Source organism: Megalopta genalis, chromosome 5, assembly GCF_051020955.1.
Source record: "Megalopta genalis isolate 19385.01 chromosome 5, iyMegGena1_principal, whole genome shotgun sequence".
NCBI lineage: Eukaryota > Metazoa > Arthropoda > Insecta > Hymenoptera > Halictidae > Megalopta > Megalopta genalis.
In genome coordinates, this window is record NC_135017.1 from 11,521,228 (window position 1) to 11,547,032 (window position 25,805).

At 42.7% G+C, this 25,805-nt stretch overlaps 1 protein-coding gene across 11 annotated transcripts in view; it reads right to left on the reverse strand.

Moving 5' to 3' along the window:
• Window positions 1–25,805, reverse strand: part of dnc (phosphodiesterase dunce) — a 540,449-nt gene that overhangs the window by 166,979 nt on the left and 347,665 nt on the right. For 4 of the 11 annotated variants that reach the window (XM_076521355.1, XM_076521353.1, XM_076521352.1 and 1 more), the window contains exon 2: window positions 7,918–9,152. The exons of 6 other annotated variants lie outside the window; for them this stretch is intronic. In XM_076521355.1, coding sequence (XP_076377470.1) covers window positions 7,918–8,906 — 989 coding nt within the window. In that variant the 5' untranslated portion in view covers window positions 8,907–9,152. The remainder of the gene's footprint in view (window positions 1–7,917; window positions 9,153–25,805) is intronic. One more of the 11 variants, XM_076521354.1, reaches the window with a different exon arrangement.

Genomic DNA, 25,805 nt, shown 5'->3' on the forward strand with positions numbered 1-25,805 from the left:
CAAATTTCTATCCCCGACGCGTTGTTTGCGTCACCGCGGTGCTAAAAATATAAAACAAGTGCGAAAGTGTTTGAAAACATTGCCCACATTGAAAGCACGGGCCCACCCCGTGCATGCGCGGCCGCATACATTACGCGCGCCCCAGTTTAAAAATTTTGCGGCGCGCACAATGTTAAACTAAACGAACGTTCGTCGCGGTTGAGATCGATAGCGGCTGCAAAACGCGCGCAATGCCGGTAATAATAAACCGTCTCCGAGAAAATGGAACATTAACTTTGACATTCAGGAATTAGTTATCACTCGTTAAGTGTTCCCGTGGCCGCGTCGCCGAGAGTGAAAAAAAAAATAATTACGAAGAAGATCCTTTGATCTATTTTCCGTCCGCGGAGCTCGATCGCGCGGTTTATTTTCCGAATCCGTGGAAACTTACCCGCGATCAAAGGTCAGAGAGATCCCGAGATCAGAGGACCGGAAAATTCGCGGCAACGGGGAATCGCGTGCGTTGATTTCGCGCGTTGGCTCCGCAGACGGTGGCAATCCGAGCGCGAATCGTTTATGCAAACGAGCCGCTTGTTCGAAAATACGCGACGGCTCGCCGATATTCGTTCGTCGCGGTTCCGCGGTCGCGTTCGAACGCCTCGTGTAACACGCAATTTATTCCTGAACGAATGCCAAAAACGGCGTAATCGCTCGCGTGCCGCTACGGTCGACAACTATAAAGAACGCGGGATAAGATTCAAAGAAGAAGAAGAAGGAGAAGAAAAACTTCGTAAATTGAAAAGATTATAATTGTGTAGCTTGATTTATCACTGTGTAACACGTGTCGTTGATAAGCGTCGAGTTCTTTATTTTAATTCTGTGCGAAATAGCTGGGTTAGGTTTAAGTCTGGATTAAATCAAGATTAGGCTTAAATCTCGGCTAAATCTGAATTAGACGCAAGACTTGGTTTAGGACGAGATTAAATCTGCGATGGATCCGTGTTTGGATTAAATTGGGACCATGATTAAATCTGGATTAAATCTGGATTAGATTTAGATTGGGTTCGAGCCTGGATTATGATTCTAGTTCAAATAAGTTTGGGTTCATATAAATCTGGGTTGAAATAAGTTTGGTTCAAGTAAATCTGGTTCAAATAAGTCTGGTTCTAATAAATCTGGATCAAATCTAGATTATATCTAAACTGGGTTCAAATCCGGATTATAATTCATGTTCGAATAAGTTTGGTTCAAATAAGTCTGGTTCTAATATAAATCTGGATTATAATTCTAGTTCAAATAAGTCTGGGTTCAAATAAGTTTGGTTCAAATAAATCTGGTTCCAATAAGTCTGGTTCTAATATAAATCTGGATTATAATTCTAGTTCAAATAAGTCTGGGTTCAAATAAGTTTGGTTCAAATAAATCTGGTTCAAATAAGTCTGGTTCTAATAAATCTGGATCAAATCTAGATTATATCTAAACTGAGTTCAAATCCGGGTTATAATTCATGTTCAAATGAGTTTGGTTCAAATAAGTCTGGTTCTAATAAATCTGGATTATAATTCCAGTTCAAATAAGTTTGGTTCAAACAAGTCTGCTACAAATAAGTCTGCTTTAAATTGAGATTTAATTTAAGTTAAGTTCAAGTTCGGATCAAATTTCGACTAGACCTCAAATAAATAGTCTAGAATTCAAATAAATCAAGGCTTAAGACGAGATTCGATTTATTAATTCTGTTCCATAAAAATCGACCCAATCGTGTGCGATGACCTCGAGCCGCTCGAAACTGTCGACCCAATCGGGACATTTCCGATCTATTCGAACGGGTTTCTCATTCACGATGCGTTTCATTCACGCCGCGATCATTTCAACCATTCGCACGTGCTAATGAACGTTGCCGGCACGACGCGCTTCGCGCAAATTGATATTGCACTTTTCATTCACGAAATCAAATGTAGTCTTCCGACGGCTCGAACTATAGCTTGAAACGTTCCCTATAAGACAGGGTAATTTCTAACGCGACGCAGCACACTAACACAAAAATCTGGATCGATAAACCGAAGGAAGATAATTGGATTTCGAGCTGCCCACGTCGGATCAGTTTCAAAGAACGATATTAATACAAAATATATTTAAAAAAAAAGAAGGGACTGTTAAATATGTTCTAAAGGCAGCTCTGTTCGTTGAAATACGCTTTTCAAAAGCAAAAGTCGTGGAATATTTTTCATGAAAGCGATCCTTGCGGCGGGATCTATTCACGGCTACCTTCGCGATCCATCGAAACAGTTTCCAGCGGGTTCTGTTCGCCGGCGAATCGGACGCGTTAATTAATAATCGAAGCGCGCGCGCGCAATAATTGTGCGGGCGAGTTTACAAAGCATCGCGACGATAGCTCGTTATCGACAGGACCGTGGTGCATTGCGAATCGATCGCGAGGGAAAACCGTCGCGGCCATGGGAACGCTGGCACCGGCCACGCGATTCGTGTTGTTGAAAATTAGCGACACCCGAGCAAATCGCGACGCTATTACGGAACACTCGCCCCGTTCGGTCGCGTAATTGCCCCTCGGAAACCACTCGGGGGTGGGAGAGGGGGCCGAAAATTGTATTAAAAAAGTGCGAATCAAGGCGACCAGAAGCACCGGGATTAACGGGAATTAAAAGCTCCGTATAATCATTTGCACGACGCCCTCGGTATTAGGGGGCGGGGTGTGGTAGGTATTTTTGCATTAAGAGCACGAAACGAAGAACGTATTAAATTTTAATGACGTCCTTGTTCCGCGCTACGTGCTCGTTATGCACAAAAATTGCAACTCGATTTTCATAATTATTTAACATTGATATTCTGGAACGGTGCCGCGGAAAATTACGTCTGTTTCAGTTCCCGGTATTTTAGCGACGCTTCGGGTCGTTGGGTTGTTATATAGGTCGTTGGAATACGAGATATGTCCTCTTTGGAATGCACGTTGTTGCATTTCGGTAGGATATTGTTGCAATTCATTAGCACTAGCAACGCGAGACCGTGTCCTGGAAAATAATGTTTATTTCATTTGCCCGTGTTTTTGCGATTCTGCGAGTAATTAAAATGGTCCCGTAGATGGTTAAAATCCGTGAAATGTCCTCTTTAAAATGCACTCCGCTGCATTTTGATACGACGTTGTCTCGATTAATCAATATTAATAATATGAGACCATGTTACGGAGAACTACATTTATTTCGTTTGTCGGTATTTTTACGATCCCGTGAGTAATTTAAATTGTCACGTAGGTTAGCGGAATCTGCGAAATGTCCTCTTTAAAATGCACTCCGCTGCATTTTGATACGACGTTGTCTCGATTAATCAATATTAATAATACGAGACCATGTTACGGAGAACTACTTATTAACTAACTTATTCTGTTTGTCGGTATTTTTGCGATCCCGTGAGTAATTCAAATTGTCACGTAGGTTAGCGGAATCTGTGAAATGTCCTCTTTAAAATGCACTCCGCTGCATTTTGATACGACGTTTTCTCAATTAATCAATATTAATAATACGAGACCATGTTACGGAGAACTACATTTATTTCGTTCGTCGGTATTTTTGCGATCCCGTGACTAATTCAACTTATCACACGAGTCGTTGGAATCCGGGAAATGTCCTCTTCAAAATGCATTTCGTTGCATTTTGATACGACGTTGTTTCGATTAATTAGCGCTAATAACATGAGACCCATGTCACAGAGTACCGGAACTTTCATTTGTCTCGTAGAAAACAATGTTCATTTCGCTGGTCCGTATTTTTCGCAATACGTGAAGCAATTGAATGGTTAATTAGGCCATTGCCGGCACGAAAGCGCCCCCTTTGGAACGCACTTGGTCTCGTTCCGATAGGACGTTGGATTGCTGAGAAACCGCCGGCTGAATGCGACTGGAACTTTTACTGCTACGTTATCCGTATTTCCCTCGGCCCTCCCGCTCCCACCTATTGACCTCGTCCGACCGCACGACCAGGTGAATGAGTCACCGGCATTTTACTACTCGCTGTATCACCGTTACTATTGCTGGTTACGCGAGCTTGCGGGTCACAGGTTGGTCGTGCCGCTTCCGGGTTTCCGGCCTCGGCGTCCGGACCACCTATCTCCGGAAACGTTTGACCCAGCGGCGCCAAACGAAACGCATTCCCAGGAGCGCACCTTCCCTTATCATACGAGTTTATAACCGTGGGTTGCCACAGTACAACGTCGGTGCAAATAACGTTTTATCGACAGCTACGAATACGTGGCTTTTCGGGCCGCGCGATTCAATGAAATCGCATAAATTCGTACGTTCGAGGTTCGACGAAGTAATTCAACGGATCGGCTGCCACGCCCATCTTTTGTTTCGAGGAAATCGGTTCGGGACGATATTTCCTTCTTTTTAAATAATTATTAATACGTGAAAGATAATAGTGAGCATAAAGTAGTAATAAGTCAAAAATAGAAGCAATTTTTTAAATAATTAATAACACGTGAAAGATAATAGTAAGCGAAAGATAATAATAAGTCAAAAATAGAAACAATTTTTTAAAATAATTAACAGGTGAAAGATAATAGTAAGCAAAAGATAATAATAAGTAAAAAATAGAAGCAGTTTTTTAAATAATTAATGACACATAAAAGATAATAGCAAGCAAAAGATAATAAGTCAAAAATAGTATCAAGTAAAAAGTAATAGTAAGTAAAATATTAAATAAAAAATAATATAATATGATAATATATGAATATCTCTCTCTCTCTCTCTCTCTCTCTCTCTCGAATTAAAAATAATAATAGCTAGAAAATACTAAATAAATTCCTTTTTCGTTTTTGTTTGCAACGAACCCTGAAGAGACGCGCCCCGATGAGTGTCTATCACAGGGTACCCCGTGATCGACAGTGAACGGGTTAACAAAAGCCTGACGCTGACGTGTCGAATTTCGGCAGAGCAGTTTCATCGCGAAATGCGTAACGCATTAGCAAAATTAATTAAAACCGTATCCAGGCGTACCGTGCCACGACGATGCTCGGAGTTAATCACTTTTCCGAATTCTTCGTGCAATGCTATCAGCCAACATTATTCGAGCTGCGAATGCGCCGATAATTACGTTCACCCCACTGGATCGAGTAATTAAAATTTTCATCAACCGCGCGCCGGCAAATCATAATCAATTTAATTGTAGCTCGCCGCCGGGCATCGGATTACGTGGTTGCCGTACCGTGACGTAGAATAACCGGTTGCTGGTTAACCGAGTGGATAGTCTCGCGTATGACCGGACAGACGCAGCCGTGCTACCACTGATCGAACGAACGAGGTTGCCGAGTTTCGTATTCGAATGGCGTTTAGTCTAGTAGCGCGGCCATTGTCTCGATCAGACATAGCTAGCAAGCCTCGAACCAACGTCTGCGACCGAATAAGTGAGTTTTTGCTGCAAGTAGTAAGTATCGATAATTATCAGGCGAGTAGATTGTGTCTAGGAATTGTCTATCAAGTGGAATGAGTCGGTGAAAATAGCCTTTCCTTTTGCTGCAAGTAGTAAGTATCGATAATTATCAGACGAGTAGATTGTGTCTGGGAATTGTCTGACAAGTGGAATGAGTCGGTGAAAATAGTCTTTCCTTTTGCTGCACAAGTAGTAAGTATCGATAATTATCAAACGAGTAGATTGTGTCTAGGAATTGTCTGACAAGTGGAATGAGTCGGTGAAAATAGCCTTTCTTTTGCTGCAAGTAGTAAGCATCGATAATGACCACACAAGTAGACTGTGCCCACGAATTGTCTGACAAGTGGAACGAGTCGGTGTTCGACCAGACAGAAGAATTTATCCTGAATTTTTAGTTGAAAAATAAATTTCCAGGCATCTGGCGCAAGAAGTAGAATCAGTCGACCATTGCCAGACAAGTAGATTTGAACGTTCGTTGTCGGACAAGTAGTAAAAGCCGACCGTTGTCGGACAAGTAGAATTAGACGACCATTGTCATACAAGTAGAATTAACCGAGAACTTTCAGGAGAGTAGAATTAGTCGACCATTGTCAGGCGAGTAGAATTAATCGACTATTGTCAGACGAGTACAATTAGCCGAGCATTGTCTGACAAGCGTGATAATTCGACCGCTGTCGGCGAAGTAAAAATAGTCGAATCTTTCGACAGAAAGTGCGATTAGTCGAGCCACGAGTGTTGTCACGAAACTGTCCAAACGTTCGTTGCTTCTGTGGAGCAAAAGACAAGTAGCATCGTCTTTACGAGAAAAGTAGAAACGCTGTAAAACTGTTCGGACAAGTGGAATGACCCCGTCGCTGGCCAGACAGAGCCAGTATGACGGCCGACAAGAGAAATGGAACTGTCACGCATCCGGTCTAAGTGGAGTTTATCTGTTTCTGCTCAGACAAGTGGAACAATCTGCACCAAGTCAGGCGAGTGGAAAGATCCACGTTGGGACAAACGTGACGCGTGATATCGTGCTTAATGGAGACGCGACAGGTGTAATAATCGCCGATACAACGGAGCACAATGCACCGTTGAAGAAAATATGCAGCGTGCGAAGAGTTCCGGGTCCATAAATTTCCAACTGGAGTGCGCAAGATTGATCGACGAGACGAGATATTTCGCTCCCCGGGCTTCGCGGCGTCCTTACAGACGGAACACGTTAATAATGCAAAGCTCGGGGTCCATGAATTATTTAAAAAGCAGGCTGCGAACGCCGGAATACCTGAGCGAGCATCAAAGAAAGTTTCAATTAGCTGGCCGCGGGTAGTCGAGTCGAAATTTCCATTGTGCGACTGCGATTACTACGGGGATCAAGGGTCTTCCGCGGATCTTCGCAAAAACAATACAAAGTGATTTCCCTTAACAGCCCAGCACAAAGGATTGCACAATCACGGTCGAGATTTTTTGCCCGTAATTCGAGAGAACAATTTTATGCTGGCTCGTGTGTTCATTTGTGCTAGCGTACGCCCGCGGATTCCGACGACACAAAACATACAAAGAAGGCCGGGTCTCTCGTCAATATATTTTATTAAAACCAGAACACACGGCGCGCGCTGTTTGCCGGGCTGAAATCGAGCAATAAAATCAGCGGGGGATGTGCGCGGGACGAGTTCAATTTAGCGTCTCGATTTCACCGTGATAACAACGTTTCAAATGCTGTTCCAATGCATAGGTGATTTCCAATTTCCCAGTTCGACACACCCGAAAGTGAAAATTTTCTGCCCGCGGTAGACGCAGTCAATTATTTCGCTTCTGTAGCACGGCGAATAACGGATGGAGGTTTTTTTTCGTAAAAAAAGGCACTATGGTCGACCGGTCGAACGAATAGAATATTTTATAGATCGTTGGGCAAGTAGAATATTATTTGGCTGGTCAGAAAAGTAGAACATTCTTTGCCTGGTTAGACAAGTGGAATATTCTTTGGCTGGTCAGACAAGTAGAACATTTAGTGACTGGTCAGACAAGTAGAATATTTAGCGAATAATCAGGCAAGTAGAACATTTAGTGACTGGTCAGACAAGTAGAATTTTTATTGACTGATCAGATAAGTAACTGTTCAGACGAGTAGAATATTTAGCAACTGATCAGACAAGTAGAATACATAATGACTGTTCAGACAAGTAGAACATTAAGCAACTAGTCAGACAAGTAGAACATCTCCTGACTGGTCAGACAAGCGAAGAATATTCTATGGCTGTTCAGACAAGTAGAATCTCTCGTAATTGATCGCGGCTGATAGGACAAGTAGAATACTCATTAACTCATCAGACGACCCAAATTTCCGTCGACCGATTACGCGACGAAATTCCATACCTTCGCACAAGCTGGCCATGTGCTTACCCCGGCAGTCTCAGAACAGCACGAGCATCGTTCAACCGACTCTCTCGGTAGCAATTATCCACCCAAAGGAGTCCAACACCAAATATCCCATAAGCCTTATCAGTTAACTACTCACTCTAAGAACACCTCGGAATCGCTTCTGGGCAACACCAACCTCGGCAGAACGATCGCCCTCTTGCGCTTGTTCTTGATGGTTTGCATGGAGAACTGGAATTCCGAGGTCTGTACCGGCGAGTGCGGGCTGAGTATGGTGATCTTTCTGTCGCTGCCACCTGGACTGGTCAGTGAGAACACGTTGGACGGAGGTGGCAGGCTCAGATGCTGGGGTATCTTTCTTTCGAGGCCAGTGTTGGCGAACAATCCTCTTCGGACTTCAGCGTTTAGGCTCTCCTCTCTGTGGAGGTTGTCACTGCTCTTCGACTCGACAGTGATTATCTTCCTGGCGTCCTTCGTGGACGATAGGAAGCTCCTGTACTGGCTCTTCGAGGTGGTCATATGAGACTCGGAGCTCGTCGACAGGAACTCCAGGGACTTTGAGTCGTCGCCGTAGCGGTCGTCAGCGCTGACGAAGTTTCTGGAGGACCTCAGGCTCTCCATGGACCTGGCTGACATCTGTCCGCCGGTGGTAGCAGTCAGTAGATGTTGCTGGTTCGGTTTCTGAAGCTTGATCAGGCTCTTGACTTCGGGCTCGTAGTCCTCCTGGCTGGAGGACGATTGGGGACTCCGGTTGAATAGGCCGATGCGGGTGTCGGAGAACCTGGACACCTCTTCCCTGACGCTTAAATTGGTCCTGGTCACCTGACGGTTCATCAGCAGCGACTCTGCCTCCTCGGGAACGTCCAGCGAGTGGCGGTCGTGCCCTGATATCCTGTTGCCCTTCTCGTCGGTGACCAAAGGCTCAGGGGTCTCGTCGTCCTTCGGGATGTTCTCCACCTCGCTCTCCGAGGCGCACTCCATGGTGTCGGACTCGGTGGACCTCTTGCAAGTCTCCAACCTGGAGAGCCTGGAAGAGGCGACCAGAGTCCTGGATCTCGACTGCTGGCGAGACATCTTGCTCACCAACGTTATCGACTCTCTTTTCTCGTCTGTCTCGTCATCGTCCATCTTCCGCGATGAGCCTGCCGCGAATTCCTCGAGGCACCTCCCTCGACGGGAAACGTGGGGTCCGGAGGGTTTCGGTGGGGCTCACTGCTGGCCCTTTTTCTTCAGATCTCGCCACCAACGAGGGCAATCGGATCCTGATTCCGCCCGGACTGCACGAGTCATCCAAACGAGGAACCGATCCCCCGCTGCTCTCTTCTTCTCCCGCTGAATCTGTTATGCTATCTGGCTCGACCGCGCGCGGCCTGGCTGAAAGAGTTAACGCTAGGTTCGGATCGTGAGCTTAGGGTATCGCGTGAACGTCTTTTGGAGTACCTTCGATCACCGTTCATCGACCGGGAGCTCGACGAGAGCGACTCAGCTAGGACAAGATAGACTGAATTCGAGATCCGTCGAGTTGGTTAAGTCGTGGGTCACGTACGACCCTAACGACTCGCGTCGGACTTAAAAGGATCGATTTAGCTAGCTCTGCAAAGGCTGGCCTGGACTTAGGGTACACCAAGACGGGTTTTGAATCCTAATCCTAGCCCAGATTCTTACGACAATTCTAATTCCCAGCAAGCGCAACGAAGTCAAGCATCCTTCCCAATCGCCACTATGTCTGCGACTACAAGGTCTAGTCTATCGTAAACTGAACCGGTGCCAGAGTCAACTCTGACCCGAATTCAGAGACACGCGGAACTCGTGTCTTCCATATGCTTAAATTGCCGAGTCCGACAAGGGTTAATTTGAGGCGCCGTAACCTTGTGAGAAAAAATCGCAGCTCTGTTTCTTTTTTTTTGAATTAAAGAGGAAGAATCAGCGTAAACGGCATCTCCGGGAAAAATTTTACATAGCCCGTGCATTTCGTCGAACTCGGCGCTTCTCAATAGAACAACAATATTCAACACGGCCTCACATTTAAAGGACCACAGTAGCAAGGTTGCGTCGAACTTAATATCGAGAAAGACCATTCAAAAGTAGAAGTTCCAAGCTTTAATTTAAAAAAATACTCATCCGCGTGCAATGATTTTTCGCGGAGTTATCGTCCGTCGAAGTTGACCGATTCTTACCAAAAATTTGTCTATGCTGTAACTTTCTTCGGCGGTGCGTGTCGAAGGGCGACGATGAATATCTGGGTCGCCGGTGACCCGGGCACCGGTGGTCGCGGCCAGTAAGAAGATTAGGCAAACGATCGGGGCATCCTCGTTAACGTAATAGGATCGCGGGCTAGATTTGTTTCAATTTTGAACGGCGAATCAATTGCCGGGACTATTAGACGGTTGCGGGTAAGCAGTTCGGATCGTTCCGTAGAAAATTAGATTGTCGTCGTCGTAGGATTCCGGTAATCGCGTTAACCGGTCCGCGAGAATATCCGCGAGGTTCGATACTAACGACGATTGGATCGAGGACTGATGCGAAACCGATCGGTTATCCGGTTCGAATTCGACGGCCAGCAATTTTTCACGGTTTAATGAAATTGGAGCGTCGCCAGCAACGAAACTTCGCGCGCAGGTTGATTGTACAGTAGCCACGGCGAATTAATTCTAGAGCGGCAAGGATCTCGTGTTCGTTGTTTTTATAATTTCATCTCGACGCTCGAGCGTTGAATCTCGACGGAACCTGAATCCCTTGACGTACACCTTGGAGAGAGAGAGAGAGAGAGAGAGAGAGAGAGAGAGCTTCGGAGGTTTTATTAAAAAATTGGAATCGTAGAAACGGTACTTCCTGCTAAATATACGGTAAACGATAAAAGAACGAGACAAAGCGAAGGAAATAAAGGAAGAAATTGGCGAAACGCGGCGTGGTTAGAAATCTATTTCAAAAGTAACATTGCGAATAATTTAGAATCGAATTCAGTTGCAAAATTTTACAACAAATTTGTTCACTCAACAAGAAAATCGAAGTATTCCTAATTTGTGATCGAGAAATTATCGATCTTTGATCGGCTGTAATTCCGTTAACAGCTATCGTAAAATTATGCTTCTTTTTTTAAATTGTAGATTGAAGTCTCTACTTTATGACAATATATCCTAATGCTTAATATCATGCACCCCATAAAATCCGATGGGAGTTTTTTCCATCCCTTTTCGTCATTTCCAGTAATTGCAAAATTAAAGAGAGCATTTTAGAACAAAAATTTCAGAACAATTTGGGAATTAATTATGCAATTTTTAATTGACCAAATAAAATAATTTTTAGAGTTTGTTGTACGTGTAATTATTTTTAAAATTCATGTAAAAATGAGTAATTGATTTTATCCGGCAGACCATTCGCCAATATAATATCAATAGATTTATGTAGCAGATATTTATCAGCACAATATTAAATTTATTTTATTACATTATTATTCTTAGCAATAAATTAAATTTATTAGCAAAATTTAAAAATGCATTTTAGTCACTGCCCAGCAGTCTACTCCCTTTATCGTGTAAAAATAAATTCAAGTCATACAGTCCAACTTGGAGATACATATATTTGTCGCCGACTGTTTATTTGTCCGGGTTCGTCGAGAATGTTGCACAATGGCCGGCTCGATTAGAGTGCCGAGTTAAGTTTAGTCCGCGGTGTCCAACGGCTTATGGGGCCATGTTGTTCCCGGCATCGTTCGCAAGGAAAACATCTCCAGCGGAGTGTAAACAAAGATGCGACGCGAGCAAATAAATCGCGCGGCGCGGCGGGAGCGATTTACGGGGGTCATCCGGCGGTGATTTACGGCACCGTCGGCTCCGAAATACTTTTGACACTTCACTCGGGCCGCCGTAAGCCCGGCTGGCCCGCTCGCTTACATTGTAATTAGATTTGTTGCAGCGCGCACAGTGAATTATCTCCGACAGCTCTTGCCTGCTCGTAATCGTCCAGCAGAACCGAGAAAAACCGTGCGAGCTGCGCGCGGTCTTTCTGCATCCCGCTGCCAGAATTGCACGCGGAATTTTTTTTATAAATCTAGGTTACACTGCTCGAGAAAAGTACAGCATGGACAGATTTTTGATAAAAATTGGCCAACGTTGACGGACGATAACTTTGTGAAAAATCAGCGTGAAATGTTGGACAAATATTGGCCGACTTTGACCGACGATAACTCCGCGAGAAATCATTGTACGTAGACGAATATTTTTTTAAATTAAAGCTTGGAACTTCTACTTTCGAATGGTTTTTCTGGATATTAAGTCTGACGTAACTTCGCTACTGTAACACTTTAAATGTGTAGCCATGTTGTCATATTGAAAAATGTTGTCATATTGATAAGTATCAAGTTTGACGAAGTGCACAGACTTTGTAAAATTTTCTCCGCAGATGCCGTTTGTAGTGAGATGAAGATCGATCTTTCTTCTTTAATTGAAAAAAAAGAAACGAGGCTGCGATTTTTTCTCGCGAAGTTATAATACCTTAAAGTAACCCTTGTCAAACACGGCAATTTTCGATGTGAAAAACGTGGCTTCGCATTTAAATGGCTACAGTGGTGATGGTACGTGGAACTTAAAATCGAGAAACAGTATCCGAAAGCAGAAATTTCAAGCTTCAATTAAAAAAAAATTTCATCATCCTACGATCACAACTCTCTATTCTGTTCATTTTTGAATCCGCGAAAATCTTCGAGAATCTCGCAAGCAACGATTTCATTTCTCATTCGGGCGAAAAGCGAACGTCCAATGCAGCTGTGCGCCGAGTTTAAACGCAATCGAACGGTTCATATTCGAGACATCGTCGAGACGTTCGAAAAAGACCGCGTTTCGGGGCAATTTGCGGTAATTAATCTGCGCGATAAATTGTCGGAACGAGGTCGTGTTTGGTCTCGAAAGCGTCCGAAACCCAGATTTAGAAGAGCAGGCCCAGGGTGTCGGTCTCCCGCCGCGGCTCAGAGACGAATCTAGACCGAATGCGTCCGTGCCTCATAATAACGAATACATTTCCATGGTCCGCGCTATAATTAGACGACGCGGAGCAGCTCAAAGCCCACCGGGCATTCCTACCGGCAGACGTCGACGCCTCTATTGTCGACGTTCCTCTTCAAAAGGGACCATTGTCGCCCGCCGACTTCGAGTCCCGCTCGGATCCCGACGAATCAGCCGATCTAATTCGACGCCGGACAATCTGCTCTTTTGCTTTTATCAAGGCGCCGTTCATCCGCGCGCTATACTTAGGCGACGGAATTCGCGACTGCTTAATTGCATCGCTTTATCACCGGAAACTCGGACCGGTTAATTTATGCACGGCGTGGCTGCGAGTCTGCTCTGGGAAAACCTTGCAAATTTCACGATTGTGAAACGTACGATTCGATTTTTTCAAATTCAGCACGACTTGGACGTTTGTTGAGTTTTTTGGATGACTGGAACGTAATTTTTAAGAGTCGATATTTACAGGACAATTCGGATACGAATTAAGAATTAAAATTGCTCGAAAATGTGGCAAATTCGACTATGAAAGTACGAGTTTTAGAATTTAAAAACGATTTAGGAATTTATCGTGGAATTTTTAGTCCACCAAGATAATAATTTTCAATTGTAATTGTAATTGAAATGCATGTAATTTTGATCGAAGCGTCATCGATCCGCCGATGTAATATCAATAGATCCATATATATTAATTGAATAATAAAGAACAATAAAAATTCTATGAGGTTTTATATGTAGAATATATAGAATTTATATAAATTTTCTAGGAATTTTCGAACACTCGAAATTCGAACAGCAACTCCGAATTTCGTTTGTCGACTATTCAATTCCGCTGACAATGAGTCCTTTGGAGAAGGTCTGCGAATCGAATGAAACTGGGACGATACATGGTCGATCAGTAGTCCGAGAAATTCAGCGCGGTCGTGCCCGACAGGCTGCAGTCTAAAATTCAATCCCGCAAATTCGAAAACTCCGGGGTTACCGGGTTTGATAAAAATTGCAGTTTTCTCGCGATTCTGGAGGCCTCTGGCGAGTCTCGGGGCTCGGCAGCGGTTTGTTCACCGCGAAACCTCGATTACCAGCGGCTGCCTTGAAGGGACATTTATAATTTCGCGTGGCACGGATGTTTCGTACCAATAAGAATGGATATGGAACACGCACCCAGGCAGATCAATTAATCACCGTGTCTTGGATCGTTAATAAATGCCAACTCCATAATATACTGAATTCTACGCCGAATTTATTCACCGCTGAAAAATGTTTCGGATAAAAATTGGCCAACTTCGACCGACGATAACTTCGCGAAAAGTTGTGGCAGGAAGATGAAATTTATTTTAAATTAAAGCCTGAAGCTTCTACTTTTGGAAGAATTTTTTGGTTTTAAGTTTAACGCACCCTTGTTACTAATAACTGTGTAAGCACGTGTTTGTCACATTGAAAATTGACAAGATTGACAAGGGTTACTTTAAAGTGCTGCAACTTCGCGAAGAAAAATCGCAACCTAGTTCATTTTGCCTTAAATTAAAGAGGAAAGATCGAACTTCATTTCGCTGTAAACGGCATCTTCGAAAAAAATTTCACAAAGTCCGTGCCTTTTTGGCAAATTTGACAATTTTCGATGTGACAAGTATTCTCAACATGATCGCACATTTAAAGAGTTTCAGTGACAAGGTTGCATCATACTTAAAAATTAGATACAGTACTTTAAAGTAGAGGTTTCAAGCTTTAATTGAAAAAAATATTCATCTTCGTACAATGATTTTTCGCGGAGTTATCGTCGGTCAAAGATGGCCAATTTTTATCCAAAATTTCCCTATGCTATAAATTTGTTGATCAGTATATTACATTTAAAAATGTTGTTAAAAATTGATTTCCACGACTCATTCCGTCGTAACAAGATCACGTACGCATATCCAGCATAACGTCATTAATTACGTCAAGGGAGTCGGACAGGTGGCGAATTGAATGTTGGACATAAAACTTCAGGTTCGTGTAAAACCTCTGCGAAATCAATAAAAACGATCTCAAACTATAGTTGATTCAACCTCGAGAAACCTACTTCAACCACCATACCTCTTGAGGGTGAGAATTTCTCTCACTAATTTTTCTTGCGCGGAAACCAAACAAGCCTAACGCGGAGGCAGTAATCCTAAGATGTCAAAACAACACGACCTATTCCGTATGATATTTGCCGTCACCGGTTCACGACCTTGGCCTAACCGCATGCTTAGTGTCCTCGGGATGTTGCAATGTCAGTCACTTGGAACGGAGTTACGCGCGAAGATGTTTGTGCACCCTAATTGCCGACCCCGCGCCGTGTTTGCAGAAACGTCCGGCGTCGCGGACCATTGAAATTGAAATGAAGGGAACGATTGCTAACGAACATCATATTAATAGCGGGGGAACCAGTTCAAAGAAGCGATAAATCTTGCCGGTGCCAGGGGATCGTGCCAGAAATCGGCGGAAATTCTTTCGCTCGCGAGTAAATGGGCTCGACCTCTACCGATTTAACGCTTAAGGAGCAAGAAGACGTCCATCGTCCGGCATTTAACTGCGAGCGGAGATTTATCGCCGTCTTGCGGGCACTGAAACGGGCGGCCCGCTCCCGGTCGAACCGCTTCTCGCATGTGTCGCGTGATTTCACTCCGCCTACAAACGCAATTAACGACCAACGAATTTCGGTGTCCGATTATGTTGCGATTATGTCGGTCTCGGTGTTGAGTCTATTTTACTATTAGGTCTGTTTTTTTTATTCGGTCTGTTTTATTATTCAGTCAATTTTATTGTTTCAATTAATTTTATTATTCATTTTTCTACTGAGATAATTTTTAAACTGAGTCTATTTTATTACTGACTTAATTTTATTATTGAGTCAATTTTCAGTCGATTTTATCATTCAGTCAATTTTATTATTTCGATTAGTTTTATTATTCAATTTTTTACTTAGATAATGTTTAAATTGAGTCTATTTTTATTGCTGACTTAATCTTATTATTGAGTCATTTTTCAGTCTATTTTATTATTCAGTCTATTTATTATTCAGTCAATTCTATTATTCAATTTGTTATTATTTCAGTCAATTTTATTATTCTCAATTTTTTATTAAGTTAATTTTTAAATTGAGACTATTTTCTAAATGAGTTAATTTTGTTATAGATTCAATTTTATTGTCGAGTTAATTATTTCATCAAGACAATTTTATTATTGAGTCTTACATATTGATTCTTTATTATTCAGTCCATTGTAATATCGAGTTAATATATTCTTATTATTTCAATATTGTGCCTGCAATAATATCGAGTTAATTTTTATTATTCAGTCAATTTTGTTATTGAGGCAATTTTTAAATTCAGTCAATTTTATTACTGAGACAATTTTTACATTCTGTCAATTCTATTGCTGAGTCAATTTTGTTATTGATTCAATTTTATTGTCGAGTTAATTATTTAATCAAGACAATTCTATTATTGAGTCAGTTTTATTATTCAGTAAATTGTATTTTATTGCGTTAATATATCATTATTATTTCAATATTATTGCAGAAATAATATTGAGTTAATTTTTATTATTCAGTCAATTTTGTACCGAGAAGCAATTTTTAAATTGATTCAATTTTATTACTATAAAACAATTTTTACTATCGACTCGATTTTATCATCGACTTAATTTTTCTACTAAATCATTTTCGTCAATGAAAACTAATGCGAATTTTTCGCGTAAGGCAGGAATCATCGCGACATTGTTCGACTACCGTGTAATTATTATTATTAGGACAGTTCCGCCCGCAACATTGTACTTCGCAGGAAAATGTGGCAAAGTGAGAAGTTTGTCGGGCGTACCGCCGTTGCCACGCGGCTCGGACGGGGCAAATCACGGGGCCATTAGCAGAAGTTGTTTTCGCGATAATAACAATCCAACTTTCCGAATAAAGTTCGCGGTGGCCACTTATCAGATCCGGCGCGGCGACGTTCGCGTATTGGAAACCGTGAAAACGCGATAGAGTCTCGAGATTGCATGCTCCATTGCATTCAAATCCACGCTCGCTCGCAGTTTACCTTATCGATTCGCTCTCGAGAAGGGCGAGCTTTTACGAAAATTGCTCGGGGTGCCTCCTTCGACACGCACAGAAATCAGAGCTGCTGGAGGACCGGGATTCTGATCGACATACCTCGCAGGTGAGCCGAGCCACCGTGCGGCACGTATGCAACAATGGGGAAGGGATGTCGCTTGAATATTGGTGGAACCTTCGCGGAATGAGATCGAGGTTAGGCGATAGGTCAAGGGTTAACTAAATTCGTCTGTTACCCTTCGAGGTATCTTCATCGCGAGATCATCAGTAGCAAATTCGCAGTCAATTTTTGGGAATTTTTTAAACGAAACCTACCGAATATCGCGGTTTAACATTACGTACACGTTTCGAGCAACGTTCAAAGAGCGCGTTAAAATTTTTTGCAGCGACAGTACAATTTTTGTTCGAAGGTACAGCGGTGTCAGCGAGAAGAGGCGCCGAAATTTGAGATACGCCGAAACGTTCGCGAGGAAACCCCTGCTCGACTTTCGGAATTTTTTAAAAGAAAAATACGGAACGCCGCGATTCAAAATTTTTTACACGTTTCAACCAACGTACGAAGAGCGAATTAAAATTTTTTGGTGTCAAGGTCACATTGTTGTTCAATGTTGCAGAGATGGAAGCGAGAGGAGCAATTTAAATTCTGCGGAAAGCTTCCCCGTGGTTGAATTGAATTTTTCAGAATTTTTTAAAACATGCACACCGAATATTATGATTCCAAACTTTGCACGTTTATTAAGTAACGTTCGAACAGTGCAGTAACATTTTTTTGGAGCAATAGGAAAAATATTTTCGAAGGTTACAGCGGTAACAAGAGACGCTGGAATTTAAGAGGAATTTAGAGGAACCGTCGCAGACGAGCCAAAGGAATTTCAATTTCCCCTCGGTTCTGTCGTCATCCGAGGTTCTTTATCATAACAATTCCATTTCCACGCGAGACTGCCGTTCGACTCTGTCGGATGATTTAGCGGCTTCGTAGGCCCAGGACAGCAGCTGGCTCGGCCGTATTACCAAAGTTCTAGGTCAACCAGTAGCCCCGCTCCGCGAACTGGAATCGTCGTGATAATATGTAACTCCGTGACTGCAGCCGGCTGCATACATCGATCAAACCTTCGGAAATTTGTTTGCACGCACGGCTTAATCATCGGCGCTCGATAGTTCACAGTCATCTGAAAAGGCCGCCACGAAACTTATCCCGAAGATAGCAGCTTATCTTAAAACATCACTCGAGCCCTCGATTCGGACCGGCTCGTCTTCGAACTACAGTAATGTCTCTCTAATTGACGCTCAGATTGTCCACGAAAATGGACAATTTATGGAAGAGGAGATTATTCAAGCCTTGCGGTTTGTTTTTATAGTTACGAATTGTCGATAATTATAAAAACGAGCCGCAAGGCTCGAACAATCGTACCTCCTCTTCCCAAATTGTCCATTTTTGTTTCCAAGCTGAGCGACAGTTAGGGAGACATTACTGTATATGTATAAGTATGTGTGCATGTATACAGAGTCTCGCATGCTTCTCTCGTCACCAGATACAATTTTATTCCAATTTAAAACATTCAGATTTCATACGCGCGCTATACGCGATCGCGAGTGCATGAAGAACATATCCCATTAAGTTAATAACCTGATGCCGCTCGAGGAAATACTCGTCCGTTTATTTGCGGTGGCGACATTGTAGAACTGGAGTGGTCCGTTCATCCGCCATTAAGTTAATAAGGGCCTTTATGAAATTTGCAGCACGCGAGCGAATTATGGTTCTGTCCGAGGGCAGTTTGAAATCGGGTAGCGAAATGCAAAGGAACGGTGATTTCTGTGTTTTGAAATTACTTTTTTTGAAATTAATACCTACTCAAACATCGTCGAACTTTAAAGTCTGATACTTTTGAATTTATATTACCTTTGAACATCATCGAACTTTAGGTACCAATACTTGAAGCACTGTGAATACGTTCTTTATATTATTTTAGGCAGACATGATCAAACCGTTCAATTCATTGTTTCAAACAGACATTGTTAAACCATTCACTTTTCTATTTCAAACAGACATTGTCAAACCATTTACTTTACTATTTCAAACAGACATTGTCAAACCATTTACTGTGCTATTTCAAACAGACATTGTCAAACCATTCACTTTGCTATTTTAAACAGACATTGTCAAACCATTTACTTTACTATTTCAAACAGACAATGTCAAACTATTCACTTTGCTATTTTAAACAGACATTGTCAAACCATTTACTTTACTATTTCAAATAGATATTGCCAAACCATTTACTTTGCTATTTTAAACAGACTTTGTCAACCATTTCCACTTCTCCAAACAAACATTGTCAAACCATGTCCTTAAATGAACACATTCTCAAACATCATCGATCTCCTTAATTTTTATTATTCCAAATATTGTAGTTTAAAGAGTTAGCACTTCCTTAGTCATCATCAAACTTTAAAACCATCATCCCCACTCCTTCAAACGTAAATTTCTATCTCTCCCACTTCAAATATCATAAAACTTCCATCTACACTCCTTCAAACATCATCAAACTTCGATCTCCACTACTTCAAACATCGTCAAACTTCGATCTCCACTATTTCAAACATTCTCAAACTTTCATTTCCACTACTTCAAACATTCCAAAACTATCATTTCCACCGCTTCAAACCTCCTTCAATTTCCAGGACAATGAAATTCAAGGCGACAGAAATTACGCGCCCAGAAAATTCCATCACAAAGGCACCCTTCCGCAATAATGTTTGGTGTTCGGCGCCTTCCGGGACCTTCCTCGCGTATCAAAATTCCAGGGAAGGGAACCAAGAGCAGATAATCCCATCGCCACGCCGGAAGGTGTTAAAATGCTTCCGCGTCTAATCGATTCACCGGAGCCACCGTGGCGGAAGGCTTTTGATGGCCGCGCGACGCGATATCCGCGAACAATACGTTAATTATGAAAATCACCGGCTCCGATGCCCCCGACTGATCGTCGTCCACGGGAATTGCCCTGATCTCGTTTCCACTAGAAATTCGAGTAGACAATACCGGGTCCTTCGTATCGATATATCCGGTTTCCACGATACTTTCGCAGTTTCGTTTCGATGCCGGGGCGCGGAAATTCGAGCGAAGAGACACTGAAAAGGTGAATCCTCTCGAGTTTCGGCCGCCTCTAACGATATTTGTGTCAACCGTCGATACCGTCGATTTTTCTTCTCCCAGGAAAGCTCCGATAAAATCCTGGAACCCGGCAAAAGTACGAAACTCGTCGAATAAGATACGAGCACCTACTGCGGAATGCTTCAAAGAGGACATTAAATTGCAATAGATTTTATTAAAAGCGTTATGGTGGAATATTTATACTACTGATCGACGGACTGATGTTTCCAGATAACGCAAGGAACTTTTAAATATTTATCTAATACGAATTAAAAAATAATACCAGCGAGATAATAAAATACGAGCATGTCGAGCTATTATGGAACACCGATTATTAATTTATTTTTTTGTATATCGTACTTCACTAGATAACTCACATTATATTTTCTTCATATGAATTAAACATTTTCAAGTTCATTAGATTACCTAGAAATATCAATTTAACCAACAGTATTATAAAATCGTAGTATAAAAAATATAGTAAGTAGTATAAAACAGTTGGATTATGTTAATGTCTATACATTTTTTTTCGTATTGTTTGTGCTGCTGTTTTAAGAAGAGCCAAAATTGCACGCTGTTTCCTAATTGGTACGTTCAGCTTAATTATTAATTGATTTTTCGTTATCATTGTTATCGGTGTTCTTCGGTTTTCCGCGAATGGCAAAGAAAAATGTTTTGCCCCTTTTCCGAAGCACGGACGTCGAATGCTTTCTTACGATATTTCAGAACGGTCGTATCTTCGTGCAAAGAGAATTTTTCTGGCCATGAATAAGCGCGTTTCACGGAGGAACTGTCGCAAAGCTTCGGGACAGCAGTTGCAGGATTTAAGCTCGGTTCACCATCGCGGTCGTTTGTTAGAGTTACCGAGGGATTCCCGCTGACAGTCTCCCTAAAATCCTCGGAAACCATCGCGTAGGTTCAGGGACCGAAATTCCCCAGGGACAACCCCTCATCGTATCCTCGAGTTTGACAAGTTCCTCCTACGTCGATGCAGGGAAAATAAAATTCCGTCAACGATATATTCTCTCGCCCGTACGGTAACAATGGAATTACGTTTTGTCAACGTCAACGCGAAGCGCAAATCGATTTTTGTTCGTGTTATTCGATCAGGATGATGCTCTCTGTTTCTTCGGCTCCGTGTCGCGAAAAATTATGAAAAAATTCACGAACGTTCCGCACGATGGGACACTTCACCCTGAATTTTTTCAAAATTTCCGATCGCGAGATCAATGTTCTCGAAAATCCTGAAGTTCAGAAATACCGACTTTTCACCGAAGCTATCGAGTGACCACGTTTCCACTTTCGAACTTCTGGATTTCGTAAAACATTGATTTCTCGAGGAAAAATTCGGAAAAAATTCAAGAACATTCTGTACGATGGGACACTTCTCCCTGAATTTTTTCAAAATTTCCGATCGCGAGATCAATGTTTTCGAAAATCCTGAAGTTCAGAAATACCGAAGTTATCCAATGACCACGTTACCATTTTCGAACTTCTGGATTTCGTAAAAAATTGATTTCGCGCGGAAAAATTTCGAAAAAATTCGGAGCGCTGTGCACCGTCCGAGAGAACGTTCCAGAATTTTCTCATAATTTTCCGCCGGAGCTGACGGTAGAAATCCACTCTGAAACTACACCTCTGACGGGCTAGCATCGACTTGAACTTTCGCCGAGATAGTTTCCGTTAAATAAACCAATCCAATTAAACGACCTTTCAACGAAGGCACGAACAAAAGACAATACGTTTCTACCATCTCACGAGATAATTCCCCGGCGATTTCTCGGAGTTCCTAAGGGTCGGCAAATGCCGCGGAGAAATTCGCGGAGAGGAGAGAACGTCAAGAAGAACGGGAAGAAGTAGCCTGTTCGGAATACAAGGGTCCCGTCGATTTCTATTTTCTTATTTCCCGTATCCTTTTCATCCGGCGTAATCCCGTCAGATTTATGTCGCGAATTCCGTCCGGAGGTGGAGGAGTACGGAAAGCGAGAGGCGGTTGCCGGGCTTCGGCGAAAAATCCGCTCGAAAGGAAATTGATATTGCGAGGCTGGCGGGGTCACTGCATCCTCGTTCCGCGCGTTCCTCCCGGGACGAGATGCGCGTAAAAATCACTCCGCGGGTCCGACTGTATTTTCCCCTGTTTAATGGAATAATTAAAAATTGCGGGCCCTCCGCGCTGGCTCTCGCTGCAAACGCGAGCGCAATATTCCGCGGCGAGAGATAACGCGTTATTTCCTCTCGCGGATTTCATTCGCCGATGTTTCACGAGCGAGCGGATTTCAGTGGGATCGGGGAGCTGAGCCGGCCTCCCACGGCCTCTAACTCGATCATTTTCAAACAACTCCGGACTACGAAGAAAAAGGAGAAGAACGGAGGGACGCGACGGAACGAGCGCGGCGTGACAACTTAAGGAAAACTTTTCTTTCGTCGCAGTCGCCAGTCCCACGAATTCCCGGGAGCCTCGTTCGAATACAGATGCCGTCGACCCGGCGGAACTTCTACTTCCTTTGGCTACGTGTCCCGCGAACTTCCCGGGACCGGCAGGATTCCCATTAGCGCCCGCTTTGTCGCGATTCGACGAAGAATAAATTCGCGCGCCGCGATTCCGTTCGCCGATCGCCTACTCGGACGGACGCCGAATACATCGGAGCAGAGTCATCCTCTTAAGAATGCCAATTTGTTACGTTTCATTTAACTCGTGCTCGGCGATTTTTTACGGCGCCGTGAACCGCGATTCTTAACGTCGGGGGCCGAGTATCAGGCCGTCGGCGACACCCATTGTTGACGTCAGCCGGCTCCGCCAATTGTACGAGGTGGGCGTGGGCATACGTAAGTGCACCGTCGACTGGTAAAACGGTGGGCGTGGCCGGGTAATCAAGGGGGAATAGTGACCTGTGATGCAGTTGGAGGGTGCTGAAAGTGTCCGGCGTGCTGGAATGCAAGACGTGGACTTTTTGGGACTAAGCTGGGTCTAATCAGGGTCTCAGGTAACCTAAGCTAGGTTTAAGCTAGGGTTAAGCTGGGGTTAAGCTAGATTTAATATTAACATTGAACTCCGCTGTCACGTTGGAGCAAAATGCTCCGCTTCCTTTTTTCGAAAAAGTGAAATTAACAATTAATTCAGTGTACTTGGAAGTGAGGTGTCGAGTTCTAATAAGTGAAGCGATGATCTAGAATGTTCAAAGTAAATTCTCAAATTTTTTGGTCTCTAATACTGCTAGTTTTTGGGCGACACTTGTTTCAAAATTGTATGACATACGTGCATCGCATAGGAAGAGTGACAGCAGAGAGTTAAGATCCCACTTCTGGCCCCAACTGACATTACAAGTGCTACGAGAGAAATTTTACAAGACACAGCTCAAGAATTAATGCCATTAACGTAAATGATTGCTGTTAGAAACAACCATTATGAATGGTTAATTTTCCACTTTGCTATAATAATCAGTATTAATGAAAGAAATCGAATTTACAAGGGTCGCTTTAAAGCGCTGCAACTTTGCGAGAAAAAAATCGCAGCGAAGTTTATTTTATCTCAAATTAAAGAGGAAAGATCGGGCTTCATTTTTCTGTAAACGGCATATCAGAAAAAAATTTTACAAGGTCCGTGCATTTTGCCAAACTTGGCACTTCTCGATTTAACAAGCATTTTCATCATGGTCGCACATTTAAAGAGTTCCAACAATAAGGATGCATCGAACTTAAAATCCAGAAAGGTTATTATAAAGTAGAGGTTTCAAGCTTCAATTCAAAAGAAGCCTCATAATTTCACGCTGTCTTTCAACGGAGTTGCAGCTGTTCAAAGATCGACCATCCGTCGGCCGAACATCAGCGACGTTTCAACTTCGTCGTCGACTGTAACGCCAAACGTTACATCAAAATCTTGTTGTTTAAAATTCCTCCGTCAAATTATTATCGTCGAAACGAAAGCGACGGTATTCGGGACAGAACCACGGCAATCGGGCCAACGTACGCCGATTTCAAGATGCCACGCAAGAGCTCGAACTCGGTCCAGGATATTCGGCGGGATCACCAGCTGGAGTGGCTGGATGTTTCCGTGAAAATTAGTTTGCGAAACAATTAGCAGCCGGCGGGTTCGGGCGAAGCCTGGGTACAGCGGGATGATCCGCGGGGAGGGTAACGAATACGGGAGCGGAAACGCCGCCGGATCAGAGCCGGCATAGAGGAACGCGGCCGCGGTTGGCGCAGCGTCAGCAACCGTGGAGGACGGGAAATGAGGCCAGAAAGCTCGAAGGACTGGACGAATGATGCGGCCTCGGGGTTGCAATTTGAAATTCATACTGCCTCGGCACCGGGAGGAAGTTGGCCCTCCGACGTCGATGTTTGTCGCGCCGCCGTCCTTTACCATACCGAGGAAGCCGACAAAGGTACCCCCTCCCCTCTACCTACTCCGAGATAGGAGGTTCCCGAAAGCAGCTCGAAATATTGTCCGATCGAAATCGAACACTTGTGCGCAGCTGTTTGATTTTTTATTATAGTACCTTATACGTGTGGCCTTGTTGACATGGAATAGATAAGCGAATTTATTTTTTAATGAAATTTATAAATAGAAATGAGAGTATAGAAGACAGCTATTTAATATGTGTACGATAGAATTAACGATAATTTTGTAACTAATGTAAACTAACAAAGAATAAATTCTCGACAAATTGGCAAATAATTAGAAGCTGGTTATAAGGCTCTTTTAATTATATGTGATGTTTTTAACGCGGTACATTTAATACAATTAATAACTAATTTATAACTGATGTAAATTAACTGTGAGAAAATTAACAGCAATTTAATGACAATATAACAACTACCTCGAAGCTGATTTTTAGGCTTTTTAATTATATATTGTATTTTCAACGTGGCACATTTAATACAATTAATAACTAATTTATAACAGATGTAAACTAACCGAGAGAAAATTAACAGCAATTTAACATTACCTTGAAGCTGATTTTTAGGCTTTTTAATTACACATGGTATTTTTAACGCGGTATTGTTATTATTTATTATACGATTTTGTTCTAGTAAATCCCAATGATTCATGAATAACAATTGTAATTTCGCTCCATTGTTTGCAAGAATTTTTCTCGAGAGATTGAATAAAGGGACCGTAGCTGCCGGGATTGCCGAAGAAAATCGAAGTTCCCACGAAGGCGAAGATGTCTCGAATCTTCTAGGAAATCTCATCTCGAGCCTGGCCCTCCGAGTTAACAAGTTTCCTGTTTGAACGGCGTCGCCACGGTCAACGTCAAAACATCGCGCTTTCGATCCGAGAAATGGCCGAAAGTCTATTCGGAAAATCTTCTGCAATATTTGGGACACAAAATTGTTGCTTTGCGAGATGGTCGAATACGTGGAAAACGATATTCGGATTTATGTAGAATTTTATTATATTTCCAAGCGAATGCGAATGCTTCTTTCGATATCAATAAATTCGGTACAGTTTTCTGTGCATGATACGTTCTTAATTGGATCGAATTCCGAGGAATACGAGGCGATTAAGGACCGTTCCATTCAGCATGAGACTAATTCGTTCGATATCAGAATAACTCATTCAACGTGAGACTAACTCATTCAATGTGGGACTAACTCATTCAACGTGAGACTAACTCATTCGATATCAGACTAACTCATTCAACGTGAGATTAACTAATTCAATATCAGACTAACTCATTCAACGTGAAACTAACTCATTCGATATCAGACTAACTCATTCGATATCAGACTAACTCATTCAACGTGAGACTAACTCATTCGATATCAGACTAACTCATTCAACGTGAGATTAACTAATTCAATAT